This window comes from Dipteris shenzhenensis, chromosome 23 (genome assembly GCF_047967505.1).
Source record: "Dipteris shenzhenensis isolate YYH24624 ecotype China chromosome 23, Dip_SZ_1.0, whole genome shotgun sequence".
NCBI lineage: Eukaryota > Viridiplantae > Streptophyta > Polypodiopsida > Gleicheniales > Dipteridaceae > Dipteris > Dipteris shenzhenensis.
Genome location: NC_141618.1, coordinates 21289356 through 21316921, shown reverse-complemented (window position 1 = coordinate 21316921; position 27566 = coordinate 21289356). Strand labels below are relative to the sequence as shown.

The 27566-nt window shown below is 44.7% G+C and overlaps 1 protein-coding gene across 1 annotated transcript in view; it reads left to right on the top strand.

The window, feature by feature from the left end:
- Positions 1-682: 682 nt before the first annotated feature.
- Positions 683-27566, top strand: part of LOC147887107 (uncharacterized) — a 203402-nt gene continuing 176518 nt past the window's right edge. The window contains exons 1-3 of the mRNA XM_087394519.1: positions 683-1618; positions 18834-18980; positions 19185-19318. Coding sequence (XP_087250645.1) covers positions 1580-1618; positions 18834-18980; positions 19185-19318 — 320 coding nt within the window. The 5' untranslated portion in view covers positions 683-1579. The remainder of the gene's footprint in view (positions 1619-18833; positions 18981-19184; positions 19319-27566) is intronic.

The following is a 27566-nucleotide window of genomic DNA, read 5'->3' as shown; positions in this document are numbered from 1 at the left end:
GTGTGAAGACAAATAGTTGGAATTGGAGACGGTTGGAAGAGGGCAAAATATTAGGAAAAGATAGAGGGAGAAAAAGGACAACACAAAACGTCAAGAAGGCATTGGATAGAATTTTTTTAATGGGAGACAAAAAAAGCAGGCGAAAAGTTTTAAAGGAAAAAGCAATTTTAATACGCGGCCCATAAAAGATTCGGTTAAAATAGAAAAGAGAGGCAGGAAAATATTAAATAAACAAAGCGACGGATTAAAAATTTTGGGGAAGTGCGCGCGAGATTGGGGGGGACGATGACGTGACATAATAACAGAGGCGTGTACTGACGTGGGCGAAAAAGGGGCAGGCGCGTGCGGCGACGTGGCGAAGGCTGTCGGGGGGTCGTGGAGCGGGTAGGTGGGGCGGGCAGGGGCACGTGCAGTTGAGGAAGGGGCGTGAGGCGAGGTGGCGGAGGGGGAGACAGGGGTGTGGAGCGGGGTGGCAAAGAACCAGACACGTAAGCGCCACGGCGGAGGCGACGGGGGAGGGAAAGGTGTGAGGAAGGAGCCACGTAGGCAAAGGGTGCGTGCGTGCGGCCACACGTGCCACCACCCTCGATGCTGTTCTTCTTCTTCTTCATCTTCATCTTCATCGTTTTGTTCGTCGTCTTGTCCATTTTGTGTTTTTTGCGTCTTCTGCTCTGCTTTTTTGTGCTTCATCTTCTTCATCTCCGTTTGAATCTTTCACTCGCATTGGACTTTCCGCCTCCTCGCTTTCATCGCTTCCTCCCCCTCCCAATCCTCCTCCGTTTTCTTCTTCATCATCACCTTGCCGCACTCACGGATTGCGATGCCGCAACTTTGCATGGGAGAAACGGAGCTTAGAAGCTGAGATCGCTTCATTTCTTCTGCAAATCCGGGGCTTCCTCATCTCCATCGGTAGCCTCATTCTTTTATTCCTCTGATCACCCCATCCGTCGCACAGCTTCAGATAAGATCTGCAGCTTCGACAGTGCTATTTCGCTCGCTGCCTTTTGTCCCGTTCTGCTTTTTCAATCTCCGCTCCTCTCGCAGGCCACATCCGTCGAGAGCTTCATCACAAGTTGCAATTCTTCTGCGTTTGATCACACACTTCCTTGTCTCGTTGCTAATTTTCCTACAGCTTCTGTTACATCCACAGCTTAAGTACATGTTGCTTACTCCTTTCTGCGTGTATGTGCCTTTCTATCCCCGCAATTGACACAATTATTTTTTTCTCCTCCATCTACAATTTAAACGGATAGTTAATTATCCTCATAATCCGCTTCGTCCGCCCCTGGATCCTATTGATGATGATCATTCTCTCCCTACGTACCACCCTTTTTGAAGCCGTCACTTAAAACGCTACTGTCCGATCTTCTTAACATGCCTCTTCGTACCAGTTGTTCAGTACTAGCTATTTGATGCTCATGTCTGTGACTTATTGCAAGCTGAACTTCTCCGTCGCGATTGCTTCTTCTTTCACAAATCGACGTGTACAGGAACAAACCGTAACTCTTCGTCGAGCGTCGTACGGGGGTAGCCTTGAACCGGAACTTGCAAATCTGCTGGCGGCCTTTGCAGGAACCCAATGGCGCCTAGTTGCAACATTTTTGAGTTGCTTTTTAAGGTTAGTATTACAAGACACAATGCATTTACGTACCAATGGTGGTGATCATGAACCTCTAGAGCAAAAACAAGGGAATGGAAACCAGCGTTGTTGGCATGCTGTCCTGGTTTCAACAGCTTTTTGGCCGTCTTGGATGCATTGCAATGGCTTGAACATGGAAAAAACCCACACGATCACTAGACCTTTCGTTGTTTGGAACGAGCAAGTTGCTGCACAGCTGTGATTTTTAGATAGAAAAGGAACTCTTTTATGCAGGCAATATTCGAATGCTTGGCAAGTGCTGGCTCTAAACTGTCCCATTGCCAAAACAAACGCATTAGACCAATCTTCGAACAAACCAAGCGGGCACTAATGGACTTGCCTCGATCAACTTCAAACCATTTACTTTATTTTGTACTAAGGAACAGCCAGTAGGTGCTTCTGGCCTTGCCTTAAGGGACACAGCTGCTTTTAAAAGTTTTCTTAGGGCCTTAGCAGCACATGGGCTCGTTTAGGATGGGAATAGGTAAACCCACTCTAACCCATTCTAAAACCAAGTAAAACCCACTCTAAACTCATTCTAAACCAGGTGGTTTAGAATGAGAATATATTCCATCTTTTTTCCTATCCTAGACCAAGGCCTCTAGACCTCAAGGGATAGGGTGGGCTATGAAATATGGGAAGAAAACTAGCTATTCTTTGACACATGCCGTTTAGTTTATGATGGGAAATAAACTTTTGCCATTAGAAACGAAATGGATCCATTTGTGCCCTCATGTGCTAAGATCCTGAGTTGAACTCAAAGTTTGACTACTTTTGTTTAATTTATAAGCTTTTAAGAGAAGGTCAATGGTGCAATCTTTAATCGTTCCCATTGCAAAGATCATGAAAACTGCTCTTAGGTAGGCTCCTTTCTTTAGGAAATCTTGATTCTGATTATGGTGCATAGTCCGTTAAAAGGCAAGCATAAACATAGACAAATGAGGCTGAAAATACACATCGATACCACAATGCACACAAGTTGCCAAACTGCATGTTACAGGCAATCCCATTACGATCAATGACAGTAGAGGTAGCATATCATATAGGCTAACTACAACGTTTGACTTTTTGCCACCCACAAGCTTCACTTAGCCTTCTCGATGTGGCAATGGTCAATTATGCAAGTAAAAAGATGTCCATGTCACAAAGCAAAACTGAATCTAGTCAGGCTCTTCTATGTTTCATGGGTTTGGGCAAGGATCGAGCTTAGTGCTTGACACATGAAATGGGTATAGAATTCCATCACCAAGTTTCATTGATTCCCAAATTTCCACCCTTACACTAAAAAATAGTATCTCATACAAGCCACCATGGGCTGTGCTACTGAGAAACTCAAAAGACAAAACTCAAAACTTAGAAATCCGGAAAGAAAACAAGAGCTGTGATAATCTATGATGACTATGATTGTGGTGCCTCGGCTGTCCTCCGATAGGATATGAGGATATCTTGTATCTACCTTTGTTAGGTTGTCTCTCATTGTGGTGGGGGTTATAGCCTCCGTGATGTGAGATCTCTATATCATGTGGGCCATCTTAAGAGTGATATCTCGACTTTGACAGTGCCTCTGAGTGAGCAGGCGGACCTCCATCGTGCGTGCCCTAGTGTGTCTCTACACTGTGCATGGTCTCAGTGGTTCTTGCTCCAATGCTTATTGTCTCCTCCTCTTGCTAATCTAGTTTGTCATCATATCAATTAGCTGCTCCTCCACTCTATTGACTTGGTGCCCACATTAGGAAAAAAGGGAGCTCATTTTGGAGCCTTTTAGGGTTTAGAAAAATAGGCTGTCGACCAATCAGAAGAGGGCCAACGTAACGTTGGAAAAATACAAAAAACCATGTAAATATAAGTCATATTCGAAATCTTTTTCTTTTATTATGTCTGACATACGCGATCTTCAAAAGATGTTTTTATGTGCAGTATTTGATGATTCTGACATCGCCAGTACGTCTGGAGCGGGCCAAAACCCCCAAATCCACCCTGGAGACACCGAAAACCGATGCCCGGAGGCTTGGAAAAGGGCAAAAATGCTCGGAATGGGGGATCTGCACAAAAACGCGAGCTGAGGAGGCCTGGAAAAGGGCAAAAATGCTTGGAATGGGGCCAGCTCGCGTTTTTGTGCAGATCCCCCATTCCGGGCATTTTTGCCCTTTTCCAGGCCTTTGGGCATCGGTTTGGCCCAGCTCACGTTTTTGTGCAAATCCCTCTTTTCGGGCATTTTTGCCCTTTTCCAGGCCTCCGGGCATCGGTTTTCGGTGTCTCCAAGGTGGATTTGGGGGTTTTGGCCCGCACCAGACGCACTGGTGATGTTAGAACCATCAAATACTGCACATAAAATCAAGGATCTTATATATGCATTTAATGTGAAGCCTGAGTACTAGACTGACATTTTTGCAGTAAGTATCTATATTTTATGGCATTTCCCATATTTTGAGTGCAACAAAAATAGGTAAATAGTGAATTTCTTAGAGGGCCCCAAAATGAGTGCTCAAATGTGTAGAATATAACGCTGTGTTCGGTCTAGCAATATGTCCCTTGTCATCGTCACCTCCTATTGTCTGATCTATCTCAATAGTGTCTCTCTACATCGTCAAAGATGGGGGGTGGCTCATCAGTACTTGCTTGCCGGAACATATGTGTTTTGTTCAGTTGGAGGCAATGGATAATGGATTTGAACTAGTTCGCACACTGATGGTATACCTTGACTGCGGCTACATGCGAGAGAATCCCAAGAAGATGGTACATGAAATATCATTTAAATGGTAGTACAATTTTAGATATATTTATGCACAAATTTTGCAGAAGTTTGGCCAGGAGAGACCGATGCAGACCTGATCATGAAAAATGGATGAGTTGGGTAAGTGGTCTGAATTCGCGTCACTCTTGAAAAAGGTAGGGATATCGTCCACAAATCTCATGGTAGACTAGGCAGGTACATAGAAAGTGCTCCACTCTTTGCATGCAATCATTGACCCATTCTTCTTGGGGAGTATCATAAATGAATAGTGCCTCCTTTGAACACCTTGTCCATATCCATCTCAATGTCTTTTATTCCATGTTACCCTATAAGACATGTCGTGCTGCCACTTCCTTTTCCTTTCCTTTTTTAGTATAGAAAATTATTCCATGTTACCCTAGTAGACATGTCGTGCTGCCACTTATCACTTCCTTTTTCAATATAGAAAATTATTCCTCCTCCTCCAGTCGAGTTCCTTCTTTCACTATCCCTAACTTTGGAGAGTCCGGGAAACTAGATGGGACCGATTATCCTATCTAGAAGGTGAAGATAAGGCATCATTTAGTGGCTCGGATATTGTGAAAGCTTACAAGGGGAAGGGAGACAAAGTTGGAGGATGTGCTGGACAACAAGGGGAGGATACTTGCACCGGTAGATGCAAATGAACTCGAAGCATGGGAGGATAGAGATGCCCAAGCCCTGGCCTTGATCATAGGGACAACGGCGGACTCGGTAATTTCTCATATTCATATGATAGACACTTGAAGTAGAGGCGTGGGCTATTCTGAAGGATCCGTATGAGACAGATAATGCATCCCGGATCTTGACTCTTCAACATCAACTCCACAACATGGATATGAATGAGGGAGATTCGGTTCCTAACTACTTGATGAAAGTCAAGATGGTGAGAGATCAACTAGCATCGGTTGATCAAAAGATAGACTCAAGCCAATGGGCCTTGCTGGTACTTGGGATGCTACCACGGAGTTTCAAGATCTTCGTTATGACTGTGACAGCAAGAGACAAGACCAAACCTCCAACCTTTAAGGAGTTGGTTCCCTTATTGCTACAAGAAGCGGCTCGGGAGAATCTCTATAACAAAGACAATGACGACAAGGCGTTGTTGGCAAAGGACAAAGCTGGCAAAGGGCATGGCAAGCCCAAGAAGGATGACTCTGGAGATGAAGAGGACACTAACAGTAAGAAAAGGGAGCAGAAGAAGAAGTGCTTCTATTGTGATCAACGAGGCCATTTTTCGAAGAATTGCAGAAAGAAGAAGGCGGATCAAAAGAACAAGAAGGAGCCTGACTAAGATTCAGATGGTGAGTCAAAAGCTTTGGCTAATGTGGTAGTCAGAAAACTGTTCTTGCTGACATCTCCGTGTGCTCTTGAGGACCTAGAAGTCACAGTGAAGATTTCTGATATCGGGCTGTGGGCAGATGAGGAGTCAGAGACCTTTGTGAAGGTGAAGGACAGCAAGGAGTGCTTGGACTCTTCAAGGTGCTTGGTTGTTAATACTAACATTAGGGAGGGTCGAAGGGTTTTAGGTTCAAATGGATGTTGTAATTCAGAAGGGGCCAAGGGCATTACATGACTACACAAGTCATTGGTATATGCTTCCATGAGGTGCATGGTTTGCTTTCAGAGCAAGCATGCAGGCAAGACGACGGTCTGGTATGTACTTTGTAAAATTAGTTTGAGCCTTTATGGGGAGAATCTGCTCTTCATGTGTCTCAAGAATTGCAAGATTGGAAGACATGTGCCTTCCTGGAAGGCAGAAGGGAAAGTGTGGGTGCTTCTTCAAATCTCGGAAGTAGATTCTTGGAAGGTGATTATGGACAGGGTGTACAGAGATATTCTTTTTATTTCATTTCTCGAGATGGTTCTTTTGTTGCGGACCTTGCCAGAGGGAGGACAGTGATAAGAAAAAAAATGGGAAGACAACCAAGAGTTATGTACTTCACCACATCAGATAGGTGAGACTTCATGGGGATCAGCTGCAATGTGGGCTCGTAGATGATGAGCTTATGAACCAGGTTCCAGAGTAGATATCCAAAGCACACGAATAACAAGTCAATCTCCCACACAATCTGACTAGAACACACACACAGGTACACACAGACTCTATGAAAGAGGGGGAAGACTACACAGCCCGAAACAGACCCCTACTGACTGAGCTCGAGCTCACAAAGCATTCAGATACATAATACATCCAATCACACAACTCATTGGACAACCACCCACAAAGTGGCCACGGTCAAAAAATCTTATCATGTCTTCCCAAGATCAACATCAAGTACTAGAAATGATGCAGCCTGCCATCTCTGCTCTTACAGAACCACTTCACTATTTATTTCCTTCTCTTGCTCATAGAATACTCCAATCTCATGACTTCATGTTGCCAACAGTCCATCCAGCAGAAAATCATACCATAGCTATTCCTCAAGCTTTTACTAAGCAATAGCTCATAATCAACCATGTACAAGCCCACACGGAAGACACCTCAAGCAAAAACTTCAGCCTCTTACTCTCATGCAAGCCCAACCACATTCTTGTTGCAGCTCATGCTCTCTCAGTCCAAGGTACTCCAGCTTCTATACATGATTGTCCACCCCATGCTCTTGTTCAGCACCCAGCGCTTCTCTCTTGCTCATAAAGCACCCGCTTAGCCAAAAGCATCTCTTGCGCACATTATATGCCTTCCATCATCTCGTGCAACCGATGACCAACTGCTTTGTTGCCTCCCTTAGCTGCTCTTACAACATCCCAGAGCTCCCAGGCTCATAACCTTCCTTCTGTCTTACCTCTTGCAACTATGTCTTCGCGCAATTGCCAGGCTCTCATGTTGCATCTTGCCATCCCAAAGTTCCATCAACCCGTGTGATTACCAGAAGCTAGTACCCTAGCTCCAACAATTGCAACAGTCGGCCAACTACACTCCTTCATGAAGCAGCTCCCTCCAAAGGCAACATCCCAAGTCCCATACGTGAAAATACCCAGCACTTGCAACGGCCCTCTCTCCAGCCCGATTCCCATGCAAACAGATTCGTCTCAGTCCATGAATTCTCCACCAGCCTTTATATGTATATACCCTGTGCATGCTCTCAATGAAGGACCTCCGTTATCTTTCACCTCTTCATGCTACGACAGCCTCTTCTCCCACCTTCGCAATCACCTCCCTCACTCTTCCTGGTCCTTTTGCTTCTCAGAAACCCAAAGAGCTCATGCGCAGCTACCTCCTTACTCCCGAACTCTTGTCCTCTACACACTCAGCTTGCAGTCGCGATCCCTGTTTTCTTCTTCTCCCCCACAAGCTCATCTTCGTCCAGCCATCGTCTGGCTTCTATTGTGTGATCCTTCCCTGCTCAACAGCTCCTGGACATCCGGCACCCTTCATCTCCTTCAACTCCCCAGCTCGCGTACTCATCCTTCATTACCCCCAGCGCATCCTCCAGCCCTCCAGCAAGTATTCCTTCTTGCACGATCCTGCTCTCCTCAGCCACTCCCCCCGAACTTCCCCGTTCTTCTCCCCTTCTTTACGTGATGATCCTCCGTGTGCCCACGAACTCCTTCCCGAATCCTCCTACAAGCTGTCACCTTCATCTACGTCCAGCTTGTCGACTAGAAGCATCCCTTCATCCATGACATAGCCACCTTTGCATGAGCAGGATGCCTTCGTAATCAGTCCAGCCACCTCAGCCAAATTTGCCACCTCATCAGTGACATTTTACCACTCTCAAGACATTTTCCCCAAATCACATTAAACGCACATTTTGGACCTTTAGTCACACAATTCCCACACACATTAAATCACCTTTAGCATGCATATTAAAGCTTGCATGCAATCCCGTACACACACATGAAAAGCCCCTTGACATGGACACTAGACTCAAGGGGACAGCAAAACATATCAAATTCCTGTAACATGGAAGTGCACATTGACTCAGGAAAATATTAAAAAACCCTTCATGACTTGACTTTACATGACCCCAAAATTATTTCGCTTGATACACCCTTGCTCTGGAAGTCTGGTACAACCACATTGCATTTCATCATTTCCCATGAAGTCCCTGCAAAACATACTTTATTATCTCAAAAAGGTATTCATCAGACCATCATGCTTGTGAAAGAAAAGTTCACAAATGCCAAAATCCCACACCTACCCTAGATGTGTACAACTATGTGCCTACCCACAGGTATATACACTGCTCAAAAGCTTGATACAGATTTTGTCCTATCATTTTGCCCATCCCCAACTCTGCAGACATTCATGTCTTGCAGATAGAGGTATATAAGATTTGCATTTCTTCAGAGATATCCTCATCCATGAGGTCTTCCGGCTTGTCCAGTTTCATCACAACAAGTCCACAGCCGCCCACACTCATGATCCTATGAAAGTATTTCTGTAGTCTGAAGCCATTGACTCTATTCTTATGCTGATGACCATCCAAATCCTCAAGTTGATATGATCCATTTTTGAATTTCTTCGTCACACGAAAAGGTCCATGCCATTTGGTCACAAATTTCTTCTTGAAGGTAGAATCCAGACTACTGTTGTATCTCAAAACTAGATCACCCTCCTTGATTTTCTTATCCCTAAATTTCCTGTTTGCTCTCTTCTGATTCTCCTCTTGAAGTAAAGCATAATGTTCCACCGCCTTTTGTCTGTCTAGTTGTGCTTCTTGCAAATCCAATAATCGGTTCTTGAAAGTAGAATTTGAATCCTCGTTTATCTTCATCAACATCTGTAATGCAGGAATTTCTACTTCAAGGGCAATAGAGCTTCTTTCCCATAAACAAGATGAAATGGTGAAAACCGGGTGCCTTCTTTTACTGCAACTCTGTAAGCCCATAAAGCCCAGTGCAAAGCAAGATCCCACTCCTTCTCATAGGTTCTCATGATCTTTCCCATGATATTAGTACACAGACCATTAAAATTTTCATTCATCCCATTACATTGAGGGTAATACGGACTTGCATATCTGTGTTTAATCTTCAGCTTACCACATAATAAATCCATCAGTTCACTCCTAAAACCTGGACCTCTATCAAAAAGCAACTCCAGTGGTACACCAAATCTACAGCAGACATCCTCATACACAAATTCACATACAGATTTTGAATTGACAGCCCAAACTGCTCGCGCTTCAGCCCATCTCATCAAATAATCCACAGCTGTCAGTAGATGACAATTTCCCTTGGCTGTCATGGGTAGAGGACCGATGGCATCTATTCCCCATTTCTCGAAAATATTATAAGCAAGCATGATATTTCTAACTTCTGGATGTAAGATCCTCTTACTCATTTGCTGACAGTGTAGGCATGACTTGCACCAATGTCTTATGTCTCTCTGGAGGGATGGCCACACATATCCTTCTGTAAGTATTTTCCTCAGCATGATTTTAAAGGCAAAATGTCCTCCACATACTCCCTCATGATTAGCTTGTAGAATATGAAAAACTTCCTCATGCCAGGGAAATCTTTAGAGTACCAGATCAGCCCCTTTCGTGTAAAGAACATCATCTATCGGACAATAACAAGTACAGCTTTTAATAAATCTGTATTTTCTTTGTTTCGGAACTTTTTTAGGCACTTTTCCAGTTAACAGGAAGCTTTCCTCACAAGCTAATGTCTCCCTTCCTTTGTATAAGGGTTCCTGCACTCCTACTGCATCAACATAAGCTGCTGTAATTTCCTGCGCAGCATCATGTGCATTTACATTCTTATCTCTTTCAATATGCTGGAGTGTCCAGGCATCGAATGGATTTAACAGTTTCTTCACCGCACTTATCCATCTCTTCAAATGAACATACTTAACCTTCCAGACACCTAAAATTTGCTTCACAACCAACACAGCATCTCCCTTAATCATGAGTCTCTTAATACCCAGACTCATGCATACTTTCAAACCTTCGAAGAGGGCTGCATATTCAGCTTCATTATTACTGTTGGCTTCAAGCTGAATTCCCATTTTCCGAATCTCACTTCCTCTAGGATCATAAATGACAATTTCTCCTGTACTTTTATTTAAAATTTTTTTGTAAGATCCATCAATGTGTAAAACAAATGTATCCTCTAGTACCTTTTCTTCATTCATGTCAGTGTTCTTCTCCACATCTTCAACTAAAATAGGTCCTTCCTTATAGGTGAGGAGATCAGCCAAGGAAGCTCTGGTAGAGTTCTCAACCAAGAAGGTAAAAGAGTACTCCTGTAACTCTACTATCCATTTAATCATGCTCCTGGAGATGTTTGTACTATTCAACATATGAGGCAATAGTGAACATGAGGTGAGAACCACAAAAGGCCTGGACAATAGATAAGACCGAAATCTCCTACAGGCATACAAGAGGCTAGCCAGGACCAATTCAGCTGCTGAATACTTTCTTTCTACTTCACTCTTCACCCTACTGGCATAGTAGATTGGCCTCATATATCTGGAACCCTCCAATAGCATCTGGTCCCGCAGACGGATTCACATAAAAAGTATTGGAATAGTCTGGTGGCTTTACACTTGAAATATGAGTCAAGGACTCCTTAACTGCCTCAAATACCTCTTCACTCTTTGTCGTCCATTTCAGAGGCTCAGATTTTACCACCTGCTGAAGAGGATACAAAATCTGAGATAAGATATGAATAAATCTCGACAGATACTTCACCTTCTGGAGAAAGGTATGCAACTGCTTGGTATTCTCAGGAGAGGACAGCATAACTAAAGCTTTTACTTTACCTGGATCCGGCTCAATCCCATTCTCAGATACAATATGCCCCAATATTTTAATGCTGGTCCGAGCTAACTGAGTTTTCTTAGGATTTAATTGACCACCATTATTATCAATCTCATAGAATACCTGATCCAGCTTTCCACAATGCTCCCTTCTTCCACTGTACACACAGATGTCATCAATAAACACTTTACAAAATTTATCCAGGAAGGGTGATAAAATCAGATCTGAATTCTTCTGATAGTGCGAGGGGCCGTTGGTAACTCCAAAAGGCATTTTCTTGTAACAAAAACAGCCCCAGGGGGTACTGAAAGTAGTCTTGATTTGATCTCCCTGGGCAATGGCTATCTGGAAGTACCCTGAATATCCGTCACACAAGCTGTTCATGACCCGCCACTTTGTCAAGAATATCATCCAGAAAAGGCAGAGGATAGTGGTTTCTCTTTGTCACTGCATTCAGAGGTTTGTAATCAACACAGACTCTCCATTTGTCTACACCTTTTGGCATAATGACCGTAAGACTTATCCAATCAAAGTGAACTACAGGATAAATTATTCCTGCCTTGAGAAGCTTATCCATCTCTTCCTTCAGCACATCTCTCTGTTCCGGGCTTTTATTTTCTAAAAAACAGGTTTGGCACCTTCCTTTAGGTCAATCCTCAGAGGCTTCCCTTTAAATCCCCTGATCTCCTCATAAGAAGTGATAAACAAATTGGGGTATTTCTGCAACATCTTCAAATATTCTTCTTTCTCCTCAACATTGAGATCAGGATTCAATGATTGCTCAATCAACACCTGGGTTGATTCTTGAGAACATTTGGGCTGCATTAAATCCTCGATAACCTCAAACCTATCCACTTCTTCCTCACTAAACCCTACTGCTCCCATAAAATCCACCTGTGATTCCTCATCTACCAAATCCACCAATGCTATTGTTCCTTCATCACTTTCTGAAGTCACCGAACTCTCATCTCACTGCTGGTTTCACTTCTCTCTTCCCCTTCACTTGTTGAATCTGAAACTTCAGCCCTGCTTACCATATCGAAATTTAATTTCTTTCCATTCGTATGTATAGAAAAGATTCCTTTCTGCCAATTCTGAATTGCACCTACCTTCCTCAACCACGGCCTTCCAAGAATCAAAGGATAGGCTCCCAACGCACTTGGCATCACATGACAATCTACTCGACATGAAACACTGAATGCCTCAACCTCCAGACCAGGTACTATCCCTAAAGTCTTCACCTTGGAGTGGTTTGCCATTCTGATGCGATAACTAGAGGAGCGGGATATCTTCAATCCTAATCTTTCCACACAAGCCTGGGTAATCACACAAATCTGTGCACCTCCATCTATATAGGCCTCTCCAAAACCCTTTCTTTTATGCCAGGCTTCTATAGCAGGTAAAAGATCCGGCAACTTTGAGACAGACATCGGCTTAATTGTACCTTTATGAGAGTTCTTCTTTGCTGGATTTACAGCCCGCCTCCATTCTTTTTTAAGCTTTGGGCATAGACCAATCATTTGAGCAAATGTAATGTTCGGTTTCCTCGCTGAATGATCTTCCACCAAATCATAATCTCCCTGCTCTTTCCCCATGGGATAATCTGTAGTTCTGTACTTCCTTCTGGGCTTCCTGCTCTTCTTCTTTTGGTAGGTCATCATCTCCTCAGACTGCTTCCCCTTCTTTGCACTCAGACCAACCTCCTCTTCTCTATCTCTCTTCCCTAATGGCATGACATCTTTAACTTCCTCCAACTCCAACAAGCCAAATGTAACTGCCTTACCTTTCCCTTTCTCTTCTGCAGTGGCTTTACAGATTCCAGAGGTACTAGACTGACCTGCATCTTTTACGTCTACACTATGATCATTCACCCTATTATTCAACCCTGTTGGCAATGGATAAACATCACCTCCAGCACGAGGAGGTTTATCACAATGTGTGCTGTAATGTCCCCACTCTCCACAATTAAAGCACTGGAAACAAGGTGCAAATGACCCTTGACCTCGTCCTGCCTACCACGGGCCTGAATTATTTGAAGAAGGCATGCTGCCTCTACCATAACCACCCGATGATATACCGTTCATCAAGTTCAAACTCAAACTCTTCCTAAGCTCCAATATTTCATGAATTTCTTATTTCATATTCTCCTCCTTCTTGACTTCAGGCTTCCGTATTTTTGGCTTCACATGAGAGATAATTTCAGGCACATGCTGAACCATTGGCATCTCTTGCATCATTTGTGATAATCTTATCTGCTTCCTCTCCTTCTTTTTTGCTACCTTGAGAGCATCCTCATAAGTGACCAGCTCTTCAAACTCAATCTTTATCCGAATCTCCGGGTTCAGGCCAGCAACAAACCTGTCCTTTTTTATGACTCTGGGAGGAACTTCAGGTAATAAGGCCACCTACCATTTATTCCACAACACAGTGAACTTACCAGCATACTCATCCACTAACTGAGTCGGCTGTTGCTGCAATAAACATAGCTCTCTCCAAATGCCATCAGGATCTCTTACACACATAAACCTGTCCAGGAAAGTTGTCCTCACCTCTGGATAAGTCGGGTTTCTGTGAGCAACCTGATCATCACGCCTCCTTGCGGAGAAAGCCTGTAGCCAAGTTCTCACTTCTCCCAACAGAAAAAAGGATAGAATCTAAAGAAGGACTTCTGGAGCATTCCTGTCTTTAATAAGAGCTGTGAACTCCAAGCACTCTAAAAATCTCTCTGGGTCTTCATTGGGCAGTCCGTGAAATCGAGGAAATTCATGGGCCATCTCTCCTCTTAACTGACTTATCTCAAACACACTTCCAACCATAAATACCACCCAACCTCTTCTGGGAAGAAAGCAAAAATAATCACTCTACTGAAGAAAGCTTACCTTGCATTTGACTGGCATTCTTCTTCCTAAGGGCAATCACTTTCAAAGCCTTTTGAACCTTAGCACGGAGACGTATCACCCAAAGTTCAACATCAAGGCATCTATCTCTTCTGTGTCCAAACTCCCCACATAACTCACAATGAATCACTCTCATGCGACGCTTTGTCTTCATAGTTTCAATCCCTAACCAGACAGAAATTCAATCAACATTCCCCAGCCAATTCTTCTGGGCCGTTTTGTCTTGAGTACCCAATCTCAATTCAAAACTCCTCCTATCCCCAGCAGGATCGCCAAAAAAGATGATAAGAAAAAAAAAGGGAAGACAACCAGGAGTTATGTACTTCACCACGTCAGATAGGTGAGACTTCATGGGAATCAGCTGCAATGTGGGCTCGTAGATGATGAGCTTACGAACCAGGTTCCAGAGTAGATATCCAAAGCACACGAATAACAAGTCAATCTCCCACACAATCTGACTAGAACACACACACAGGTACACACAGACTCTATGAAAGAGGGGAAAGAAACATACCCCTACTGACTGAGCTCAAGCTCACAAAGCATTCAGATACATAATACATCCAATCCCACAATTCACTGGACAACCACCCACAAAGTGGCCATGGTCAAAAAATCTTATCATGTCTTCCCAAGATCAACATCAAGTACTAGAAATGATGCAGCCTGCCATCTCTGCTCTTACAGAACCACTTTACTATTTATTTCCTTCTCTTGCTCATAGAATACTCCAATCTCATGACTTCATGTTGCCAACAGTCCATCCAGCAGAAAATCATACCATAGCTATTCCTCAAGCTTTTACTAAGCAATAGCTCATAATCAACCACGTACAAGCCCACACGGAAGACACCTCAAGCAAAAACTTCGGCCTCTTACTCTCATGCAAGCCCAACCACATTCTTGTTGCAGCTCATGCTCTCTCAGTCCAAGGTACTCCAGCTTCTATACATGATTGTCCACCCCATGCTCTCATTCAGCACCCAGCGCTTGTTTCTTGCTCATAAAGCACCCGCTTAGCCAAAAGCGTCTCTTGCGCACATTATATGCCTTCCATCATCTCGTGCAACCGATGACCAACTGCTTTGTCGCCTCCCTTAGCTGCTCTTACAACATCCCAGAGCTCCCGGGCTCATAACCTTCCTTCTGTCTTACCTCTTGCAACTATGTCTTTGTGCAATTGCCAGGCTCTCATGTTGCATCTTGCCATCCCAAAGTTCCATCAACCCGTGTGATTACCAGAAGCTAGTTCCCTAGCTCCAACAACTACAACAGTCGGCCAACTACACTCCTTCATGAAGCAGCTCCCTCCAAAGGCAACGGCCCAAGTCCCATACGTGAAAATACCCAGCACTTGCAATGGCCCTCTCTCCAGCCCGATTCCCATGCAAACAGATTCGTCTCAGTCCATGAATTCTCCACCAGCCTTTATATGTGTATACCCTATGCGTGCTCTCAATGAAGGACCTCCGTTATCTTTCACCTCTTCATGCTACGACAGCCTCTTCTCCCACCTTCGCAATCGCCTCCCTCGCTCTTCATGGTCCTTTTGCTTCTCAGAAACCCAAAGAGCTCATGCGCAGCTCCCTCCTTACTCCCGAACTCTTGTCCTCTACACACTCAGCTTGCAGTCGCGATCCCTGTTTTCTTCTTCTCCCCCACAAGCTCATCTTCGTCCAGCCATCGTCTGGCTTCTACTGCGTGATCCTTCCCTGCTCAACAGCTCCTGGACATCCGGCGCCCTTCATCTCCTTCAACCCCCCAACTCTCGTACTCGTCCTTCATTACCCCCAGCGCATGCTCCAGCCCTCCAGCAAGTATTCCTTCTTGCACGATCCTGCTCTCCTCAGCCACTCCCTCCGAACTTCCCCGTTCTTCTCCCCTTCTTTACGTGATCATCCTCCGTGTGCCCACGAACTCCTTCCCCGAATTCTCCTGCAAGCTGTCACCTTCATCGGTCCAGCTCGTCGACTAGAAGCATCCCTTCATCCATCACATAGCCACCTTTGCATGAGCAGGATGCCTTCCTAATCAGTCCAGCCACCTCAGCCTAATTAACCATCTCATCAGTGACATTTTACCACTCTCAAGACATTTCCCCCAAATCTCATTAAATGCACATTTCTAACCTTTAGTCACACAATTCCCACACACATTAGCATGCACATTAAAGCTTGCATGCAACCCCGTACACACACATGAAAAGCCCCTTGACATGGACACCAGAATCAAGGGGACAGCAAAACATATCAAATTCCTGTAACATGCAAGTGCACATTGACTCAGAAAAATATTTAAAAACCCTTCATGACTTGACTTTACATGACCCCAAAAACATTTCGCTTGATCACACACTAGACACCCTTGCTCTGGAAGTCTGGCACAACCACATTGCATTTCATCATTTCCCATGGAGTCCCTACAAAACATACTTTATTATCTCAAAAAGGTATACATCAGTCCATCATGCTTGTGAAAGAAAAATTCACAAATGCGAAAATCCCACACCTACCCTAGATGTGTACAACTATGTGCCTACCCACAGCTATATACAGTGCTCAAAAACTTGATACAGATTTTGTCCTATCAACGGGTTGAAACAAACCCTGAGAGCATGGTGCTTGGAAGACTCGAGGCTGTTTACTCATTATGAGGGGGACATCTAGAAGATTATGCCATTTGGATTGCTCAGCTCGAAGGCAGGAACGTGACTCAAGGTGGTGGTCCCATCTGGTACTACCTTGGGATGGACCTGTGTACCAAAGCACCTGTCCGGAGGTGCCTATGGACCAGATCTAGTGGCTGGAGAAGGCTCTGGAACAGGTCGGCCAGCAGGGCAAGAGCCAAGACAGTCTGCAGCAGGGAAAGGGGCTGCAAAGGGGCAGTCCCCTTGCCCTTATATAGGGTCTGGTCTGTCTAGTTGGCTGGCCAACCAAGTTGGCCAGCACATAGACCCACGGCAGGTCCCCACAGCTCCAAATCTAGGGCTGTGGGTCGGTTTATACAGACCCACTAGGTCGGTTTTGGGGCCAGAAAAGTCGGCCAGCAGAGGCTGGCAGAGTCGGTCCATATGGGAGCTACCAGCCCCTATAAAAGGGGCTCCTTAGGCCTCATTCTTCACTCACTAGGGCAGCCTTCAGGGAGCAGGTTTGAAGCAGAGGAGCAGCAGATTGGGGCCTACATTCTGGAGGTCCAAGCAGGCTGTGTACTGCAGACAAAGAGCTTGAAGAAGGGCTGCACACCTAGGCTGGCACTCAGGGCAGCAAGGTGCGGGGGATCAGACACGGAGACTAAAGTCTACATACACTCATCAGGGAGAATGCGGACTTAGGGATCGAGGAGTGTCTCGGAGGTAGTAAGACAGCATTTTTTGGTGAGGACAAAGAGACCACGATTTGGTGGGACTTTGGCCCTCTGTTGTATTGTGTTCATTGGACAGAAATATTTTGTTCATCCTATATCTCTCTTGAGCATTGTCTATTTGCTGATCTGCACATATATGTGAAGCACATCAAGGAAGTTTGTGATTCCACCCACACCACCGGGCTATTCTATCAGTCTTCGGATGTGCATACCCTCTGTTTGGTGATTTCTAACAACTGGGATGTGCTGCTCCCTGTGGCATTGTTTGCGTATAGGATCACTTACAAAATTGTTGTCCATATGAATTTGATCTCGAGCCTCCTTTTTGTCCCCCATAAAGGTGGATGACAGTTTCAAGGCTAGGCAATCAAAAGGCTATATGTGTTGCAAGCAGTGAAGGAAATAAGGACATTGTTTTTCCTTAGCAAACAGGATAAACCCGATCCTTCAGATAGAGCATCAAATAAAAAACCCAAAAGTTATATCCTCAGCCTCTCTCAGCATCATTTCACTCTCATCAACTTTCTATCAATGTGGAATGCATCCACATATCTGCCTTGTTCACTTAGTCTCCGCAGAGCGACTTCACTCACATACAATGCCCATATGTTGTTCATGGAAGATGGAGTCTTGGTTGTGCTTTTCTTGGGATTCAGTGATGGAGGATCATCTGCAGATACTATTAGTGCCTTGAATGCTTGCTCAACTGTAGACATGGGAGATCAATCAATAGAGGACTTCTAGAGCTATTGACCCTTGATAATGTTCCTGTTCGTCTGACAAGCTATGTCATCAACTGGGTGTTTTCAGAGTGATTCTTCGGAGCAACACTCAGAGAACTCTCGTCAAACCATATAGAGACATTTTGTCTCACCTTATATGTATGATGTGAATCCAGGCTTGCATCCTTACATCCACAACAAATGTTCAAAGCCAAGAGCATGGAGGATAATGATCTTCAAGCTCTATGTGCTCATCCAAAAGGCAATGAAACACAGACAACATTTGCCTCCCTAGTTCTATCATAACATATGCTATTCAGTGCTAAATATGGTGCCAAGTTCAAAATAATTCACTTCGAACCTAGTAAATTGAATTAAGAAACCATTATCCCAAGACCCTTTCATCTCTTTTATTCGCACACTTTTGTGGATCATTTACATATCTTGGAAAGGTAAGCGTACTCTTATATTGAGACTAGGGCAAGTCACCCTAGCTATGCTTCTTTCTGTGGGCTGTCACTAACTGTCCTTATTAAAGAAACAACTTCTTTTCAAGCACACCTTTATCTGTGGCCATGCATTTAGGTGGGAGGTTGTGAATGTGTGAAATGGGTTTTACTCTTCTAATTCATGTATGAGCCGTATTTCAATTTGTAAGATTAGAATGAAGGTGTGTGTTGTGTGTGTGTTTGTATTGACTTGTGTCTCAGACAAATTTGTATTGATAACTATTATCGCTTTTGCATAATTCAGAAATACTGCTGGAATGGAGGATTCGTCAAACACAGTCTTACACAAGGGGGGAAAAAGTATCAAACAAAAAAGAGGATGCTGACGACAGGGCAGCAAGTCTCAGAGGCATGCCTATCATTTTCTGGCAGTTCCTCAGCATCTAAAAGGGTAAAGCATCAGTCAGCAAAGTGTTTGCAGGACACTTTGCAGAATGGGTGTCTATTTTCCAGCAAGGCCCTATCATAATGCAAATCCATTCTAGTCATATCTTTTTTCATGTAGATTTTTGGTGGGTGGAGAGTCCACCAAATTGGGAGTTTTAGTTTTGTATAATATTTCTGTCTAAATGGAAGAAGATTGCCATGATAACAGATACCGGTGATGATTGAAGATGCTTTGGAGGAATCAGATCTACTGCCCCGATTACTGGTGCATCATGGAATTCCTGCAACAGCTTGCGTGATTGCCTCCAATCCCATGCAGCATATGCTAGCAGCTGGCACATTGTAAATATAACAATAGCAATTCCTCGTAAAAACCTAGAAAATATACTTTCATAATTTATGCAGCTATATTAGATGTCAATTGAAGTACTTCTGTAAAAGCTGCATGACTAAGATGAGCTGAATGCATTTTGAACATAAACTAATCTTAAAGCAAAAGAAGGCAAGCCAAAGAATGTACAAGCAGTACACAACATGGTCCAACCCATAGTCCTCTTCAGGAAGAGAGACTGAATATCCTAAAGAGTCTCCAGAAATTGTTATCATTGGTTAGCTTACATTGCTTTTTGAAATGCATCATGATTATTACTTGGGTAAATTTTGAAAACAGATAAAAATGAGAATATCTTAGAGCAAAATTCAGAGGGAGGATAGCTTAAGTAACAGTACCTTTGAATTCTCAGTATATTTCTCAATGAGATGGTGAGGGCATGATAAATACAGAGTGAGATGGGACACAAACCACTTGCAAGAATTCTTAGTACAAAACAGGGAATTTTGCATGTCCATTGATGCAGGGATGCAATGAAGAGTCACGGGACCTCCAATTAAGAGGCATGTCATAGATGAACGATGCACATGGTGGTCTAAGAGGCATTTAAGGTAGTGACCATGCACTTTTGCAAGAAAATTATGTTTCATGAGTCTCATGTACATTCGTGTATGCTAATTCGGTATCAGGCCTAGGATAACTTATTGAGGCCGCAATGATGCCCTCAAAATACGCACGCGGATGGTGACTCTTGATCTGAAGGCGCTCGTCAGGAGCTGTTTCAAAGAACTCATAAATAAGAGGAAAGAAACAAACTCTGTATAGGCATAAAAAAGGCAGCCTACAGTAGATATGACAGCCATGTAATGCATCAGTCACCGATGGAGAATATAAAATCATGAATCCAGGCTCTGGGAAAAATTGTCCCATCCTATGGTTGCCTTGTCATTGGATCAAAACACCACAAAGAGTGTGAGACAAGCTTTTCAAATATGTTAGGCAGGTACATCTACAACCATCTCCAAGGGTGTTTCTTGGCCTTGTGTCACAGGTCTCTTATCCTTATACAACTCCCAACTATCTCTGGCAACATGCCTAGTCGACGTGAAGCAAATGGAGCTTGTAGATAAGGGTTGAGTCTGCCAAGTAAGCCATGTCATGGCTTCTGAGGCAACACAAAAAGAAGATGCAAAAAATGTCAAATGACCCACCGAAACACAGCAAAGGGAGGTAGCGAAAATCTATGCCCCCTGTAAGCGTCACTGAATGTCATGTATTTTGGCCTTTTTTTGGCATCACTGACAATCAGCCAAGATATAAACCAAGAAGGTGAACTGCTACGACCTGTGCTCCTCCCTCAGTTCCCCACCACTTCTCTCCATGCGACCTTCTACCACGGCTTTCCTCGCCTTGCAAGTAGACGCCCACCCTCCTTGTCCATTCTGCCTTTCCCGTCTTTCCCTTTGTGCCCACCATTTCCTGTCTGCTTTTCCACACCTGGTGGCTCTCAGCCCCTTTTCCAGGCCTTCCCTCTACTTTTGGCGCTTATCCAAGCCCATTGGGCTTGCCATTAGCACCTGCACTTGGCTCGCTGATTTCACCCATTGGGCTTGCCATTAGCACCACACTTGATTCTCTGGTTTCACCCAGCTAGAAGGTAAAACACACAAATCTGTTGCGCCGCTGTTCTTTCTCCAATCACGGGCATAGGCACATTGATTGTCCTCCCAGCCAACCTCGGTGGTTGCAAGCTCTCAGAAAAAAATCAACTGTTACGTGAAGCTCCTGCTTACAAAATTCCACCAAGCCCCAAAATTCCTTAGATGGATCTAGTATGCCACATGTCTTCATTCTAGGGTCCCTCCTTAATGCACCATTTACTCCTCTCTTGGGATATCATTGAAACCATTTGCCCCTAGGCACATTTAATGCATTTAGGTCCCTTTAGCCTTAGATCCACCTATTCTAGTGCCATATCACCCTCACCTAGGAGCTTGACCTTGATTCCTTTTTTGATCATTTACATGAAGCCCAAAGAAATATAATACAAACATTGATCCTTTAAAGGAAAATGCCGACTGATCCTTCCGAGGTCATGTTACCTCGACTTGAGCGTAACAGAAGGGCAGCCTTTTCTCCATCTTCTCACCTGTCATTTTATTGGCTGGGTTTTTACAACCTCAAGCACCCCAGCTGTGACCCTCAAGATTCCCTTAGCCCTTTGGCTGTTGTTTCACCTGTCAACATGACTCTTGGTCCCCTCTAGAAGCTCCAAACTGCGTGGACAAGTGTGTTTTTTTTTTCCAAAAAGATCACTTCATTAAGTACGATTGAAAACCGTAAGAGCAAGCTCTAATGCGGAAGTACAACATGCCATGCATGAGAAGAAAATAAACAGCTCAAAAAGAGCTAATAGGTGGAGGCTGAAAATGCCACCTCAACCTTGAAGAAGACTCAGAGAAGACGGGAGATCCTCTCCAAACTCTGAAGAAGGTAGCCCTCCTAGCAGTAGTTGCTCTGGAGGATCCCTGCATGCTCGACTAGATGGCCATCAAAGTATGTATAGTATCAGTCCATATACTGGCCATAGATTGGAATGGATGAACCTGTGAACCCTCCATCGCCTCCGTACGTCTGGCCCTCCATATATGCCATGCTATAATGCTAGCCAGAATCTCCCATGATGTGTCTACTGAGGCATGAGCAGCTCTTAAAGGAGTGAAAGGAATATCTTGAAGGGAACATGAGTCCACAGAGTGTCATCATATAATGAAGGCTGAATCTGAGTCATGTCCCTCGAAAAACACCTGAGGGCCAGTGAGAGATAACCATGCCACTGATCCCCAAGTCATGAGGAAGAGTACTCCCAACCAAGTGGACTCTGTGATCGGCATATCATCTGTATCTATCCACTCTATTGGTATGGTTGCCTCTACATGTTGCATCCTGACTGCACTCCCTCTGAAATGGCTAACAGAAGTGAGTCTCTGATCCTTTGGAAGTTTCCTAAAGGCCTTCTAGGCACCTACTGTGGAAGTAGGTCCCCTCTCCCATCTAGACCACTGCATATAATGTGACGCTCCTAGTGATCTGCCATGCTCATCCAGTATGGAGTCATTCCACATGACTGGTCACCTGTCTATCTCTTCTCGAGAGGAGGGTGGAACTCTCCGAAGAGTGTTTTTGAAGCTGCCCCAAGCTTTCAGAATGGCAACCATGAGAGGGGAAAGGGGAGATCTAGATGGGCTGAAGTAAAAATCCATCTGAAGCTGTCCATCCAATCTCCCCCATGGGATGGTATCCAAGACTGAATGCTGCGTAAGAAAAAATCCTTCCAAGGATCATGTCCAAGCATCAGTCCTCGTACTATGAACTTGCAGAGCAAGGCTGCCATACACTACAAGTTTAGATCAATAATATTGAGGTCTCCTTTCCCTATGGGGAGAATGAGAGTCTCCCAAGCCACCCTGGCCACAACATCTGAGGTGCCATCTGACCCACTCCAAAGGAAAGTCCTAATAGGTCTCATGAGCCGAGCGATACAACCTCTAGATCTGCACCAGCATGAGAAGATGAACTAGGCAGTAGCCAATAGTACCTGGTTCACAACCACCACCCTGGATGCGAGGTCAAGTCTGGCGGAACTCCAAAAAATGAGTTTCCTCTTGATACTCTCCAACACAGGAGCAAACTGCTCTGCTGGGGAGATTCCCAACCCGACCTGGCATCCTAACTACCTGATGGAAACACCCCTTTGAATCCAAGGGAACCGTATGTCATTACCCCAGTCTGGAGTGTCCAATCACTAATCCAGAAACTATTGGACTTATTCCAATTAATGTGAGTTCCTGCTGCAGTGCAAAATAAATCCAAAGCTGCCCTGAATGAAGTGAGTGTTTGTGGCGTGGCATCTGCCAACTCACTATCCAAGAGCTCATCCTCCTGTCTCAATGGAAGCCTTTTTCCTATAATATCAACTTGAGCTCTAATGTAGTAGTTCATAGCTTTAGCCACAAATAAAAAGAGGAAGGGGGCTAAAGGGCATCCTTGATGGACTGATCTAGTAATTTGAAACCTGTCTCCCTTGACTCCACCAATAAGCACCTGGCTATGGGCTGATCTGTAGAGAGCTGACACCCCTACGATCCATGCATCCAAAAATCCAAATTGAGTGAGGGTACCCTCTAAGAAGCCCCAGTCTACCCTGTCATAAGCTTTCTCAAAGTCCGGGAGTAGAATGGCAAGCCTATGGCCATTATGCATGGCCTAGTCAGAAGTCTCCCAAAATGAGAAGATGTTATCGAAAATGCTCCTGCCATGCACAAAGCCCGTCTGTGTATCATGTATAAGATTCTCTACCCAAGTTTTCCACCTTAGTTCAGATCTGTTCCACAGCTGCCCCCAGCTTTGCAAACCCTTTTTAAATAGAAGAGCTGCCTTGGCTATCTCTTCATCAGAAAGAACAGCTTCTTTGAAAATAACATAAATCCAAATTGAGTCTAAGGTCATAAAGGCACCTTTACCTGAAAAAACAATTTGGCTTTTAATTGCTTCAAAAGCTGTCCAAAGAGAGACCCAAAGCTGGCTGCCTTTAGGTTTGCAGGGTTCTGGGTTACAAATAGCTGATAGTGGGTCCCCCAGTGACACTTGGATGAAGCTGGTCACGAATCAGCTACGTACGGCGGTGGTGGGTACACCTTCGAGGCCTTGAACATTCCAACGAACAATCCTCAGCGGCTAGAGGAGACGACCGGATGACAAACCCTACCCGACCTAGCAGCAGAGACAACCCGCTCTTGGAAAAATATCCTCCTCTCAAGTGGAGGAAAAACTGGAGAAAGCACTCCCACACCTGCAGCAGGGGCAGCTCTATCCACAGTAATCTCAACGACTTGCTTCCCAAAAGTAGAGGGTACAAACTCCTCCTCTATCTCAAACTCTGCCATGTTAGCCAAAACTGCAAACGAATTCTTGTGTGATTCATTTGGCACAAGAGTACGTAAGACCCCTGCAGATGGCGGAGTGGGAGCAATAACCCCCTTACCTCTGTCAATAGATGAAGAAGGGAGAGCAAAGGAGGAAGAGGGTTGCTGACGGAGTCAAGCACAAACTCTAGCATTTTCAGCAATGATCTGATCCAATGGTGGGAGCTCCTTCCCACGAACAACTGGGGGTATAGGAGTAACCTCATCAATCTCCTTCCCGATAACAACTGGGGGGATAGGAGAACCTCATTAGCACAAGAAACAAGGACATGAATATCTCCAGCTTGTAGCCGGGTGTTCGTGGCACCAACAGTAGTCTCATGAAGGGTAGCTGGTTCATCAACCTGACTGGCACCCAGCGAGAGACGACTGGAGCAAGATGTGCTGAAGGTCCTAGACTCGCTGAAGAAGGACCACGACGAGAAGCTGAAGGTCTTGGGCATGAAGTAGAAGGTTCAGCAGCGCGGGTAGCAGGGTGTGCAACCGGTCGTGAGGTAGGCCCATGGGGCGCTACACCCGTTGATAGGACAAAATCTGTATCAAGTTCTTTTAGCACTGTATATAGCTGTGGTTAGGCACATAGTTGTACACATGTAGGGTAGGTGTGGGCTTTTGGCATTTGTGGATTTTTCTTTCACAAGCATGATGGGACTGATGCATATTTTTTTGAGATAATAAAGTATGTTTTGTAGGGACTTCATGGGAAATCATGAAATGCAATGTGGTTGTACCGGACTTCCAGAGCAAGGGTGTCCAGTGTGTGGTCAAATGGAATGTTTTTAGGGTCATGTAAAGTCAAGTCATGAAGGGTTTTTTTATATTTTCCTCAGTCAATGTGCACTTGCATGTTACGGGAATTTGATATGTTTTGGTGCCCATGTCAAGGGGCTTTTCATGTGTGCGTACGGGGGTGCATGCAAGCTTTAATGTGCATGCTAATGTCTGTGGGAATTGTGTGACTAAAGGTCCAAAATGTGCATTTAATGTGATTTGGGGGGAAATGTCTTGAGAGTGGTAAAATGTCACTGATGAGGTGGCAGATTAGGCTGAGGTGGCTGGACTGATTAGGAAGGCATCCTGCTCATGCAAAGGTGGCTACGTGATGGATGAAGGGAGGCTTCTAGTCGATGAGCTGGACGTAGATGAAGGTGACAGCTTGCAGTAGAATTCGAGAAGGAGATCCTGGGCATCTGGAGGATGATCGTGCAAAAAGGACCAGCTTCGGGAGTTCTAGAGGAGGAGGAGCACGGGTGGTGGAATGACGAGAGAGGTTGGAGAGGCTCGCAGTTGATGGGAGGTCGTGTGAGTGGGAAGTTGAAACCTGTGCGTGAAGGCCGTCCTGTGTGACGAAGAGAGCTTTGTGGGACAAGGAAGCTGCGGTGGTGATTGCGTACGTGACGGGTGTGGGATTTCAATTGTAGGAACTTCGAGTATATGGGCTAGAGCACTCAGGCATGGAGAACACTACACCGGGGGGTGTATGTTAGTCGTGTGAGAGATGCCTAAGGGTAGCCTTGCATCGGGTGACATGCGTGGGTTGAGGGTTGGAAAGAGCCGTACGGGGTTTGTACGGGCTGATGCTGGGGATCGTGTATGGGAGGAGCAATTGAATGCCAGCTAATGCTGCTGATACAGCAACGTACAGACAGACATTAAATTTTCGTACAGGCTGGTACGGAATCTCAAGCGTGGGTTTGTACGGGCTGCAGTACGAGGTTGTACGGGCCTTAATTGCTGATTGGTACGGGCTGGTAGTACGGTGCCTTAATTGCAGGCTGTATGGGCACGTACGGGTCATTAAAGATGTCTTCTAGGAGCCGTACGGAGGATGGTCATCGTTAAATGCAGGCTGTACGGACTATCGTGCATGGTTGTACGGAGTGTAAGTACCTGTTGTCATACGTATGATTGTACGGCTGCTTGTACGGTGAACGTACCTGCAGGTTTACAGATGATTGTACCTGCTAAATTTTTTTTTTTAATAGCTTGTGGGCACGACCGTCATAGGCTGGCCATTGCCTCAAGTTGTGTACTCATGATGGGGCAGTGTTAAATGCTAATTACCTAGGAGTGAGCAAAGCAATGATTACAGAAGAAGGCACATAGAGGTTATGCTTGGGGGTCTTGCTGGCCATTGAGCGAGCTGTGGGTTCGTAGTATTCTGAGGCTGACTGTTTTCTGAGTTTTTTTTTGCGGGGAAGCTCAGTTCAAAGTTCAGTCTGTTTTGGGCTGTGTAGTCTTTCCCCTCTTTCAAAGAGTCTATACGTGTTCTAGTCAGATTGTGTGGGAGATAGACTTGTTATTTGTGTGCTCTGGATATTTGCTCTGGAACCTGGTTCATAAGCTCATCATCTACGAACCCACATTGCAGCTGATTCCTGTGAAGTCTCACCTATCGTACGTGGTGAAGTACATAATTCCTGGTTGTCTTTCCATTTTTTTCCTTAACATCTTTTTTGGCGATGCTGCTGGGGATAGGAGGAGTTTTGAATCGAGATTGGGTACTAAGACAAAATGGCCCAGAAGAATTGGCTAGGGAATGTTGCTTGAATTTCTGTGTGGTTAGGGCTTGAAACTATGAAGACAAAGCCTCGCATGAGAGTGATTCATTGTGAGCTATGTGGGGAATGTGGACACAGGAGAGATAGATGCCTTGATGTTTAACTTCGGGTGATACGTCTCTGTACTAAGGTTCAAAAGGCTTTGAAAGTGATTGCTCTTAGGAAGAAGAATGCCAGTCAGACGCAGGGTAAGCTTTCTTTAGTAGAGTGATTATTTTTGCTTTCTTCCCAGAAGAGGTTGGGTGGTATTTCTGGTTGGAAGTGTGTTTGAGATAAGTCAGTTAAGAGCAGAGATGGCTCATGAATTTCCTCGATTTCATGGATTGCCCAATGAAGACCCAGAGAGATTTTTAGAGTGCTTGGAGTTCACAGCTCTTATTAAGACAGGAATGCTCCAGAAGTTCTTCTTTAGATTCTATCCTTTTGTCTGTTGGGAGAAGCGAGAACTTGGCCGCAGACTTTCTCTGCAAGGATGCGTGATGATCAGGGTGCTCACAGAAACCCGACTTATCCAGAGAGGCAGCATGCCTTCTTCAAATATTTCAGGCCCGTGGTAGGCAGGACGAGGTCAAGGGTCATTTGCACCTTGTTTCCAGTGCTTTAATTGTGGAGAGTGGGGACATTACAGCACACATTGTGATAAACCTCCTCGTGCTGGAGGTGATGTTTATCCATTGCCAACAGGGTTGAATAATAGGGTAAATGATCATAGT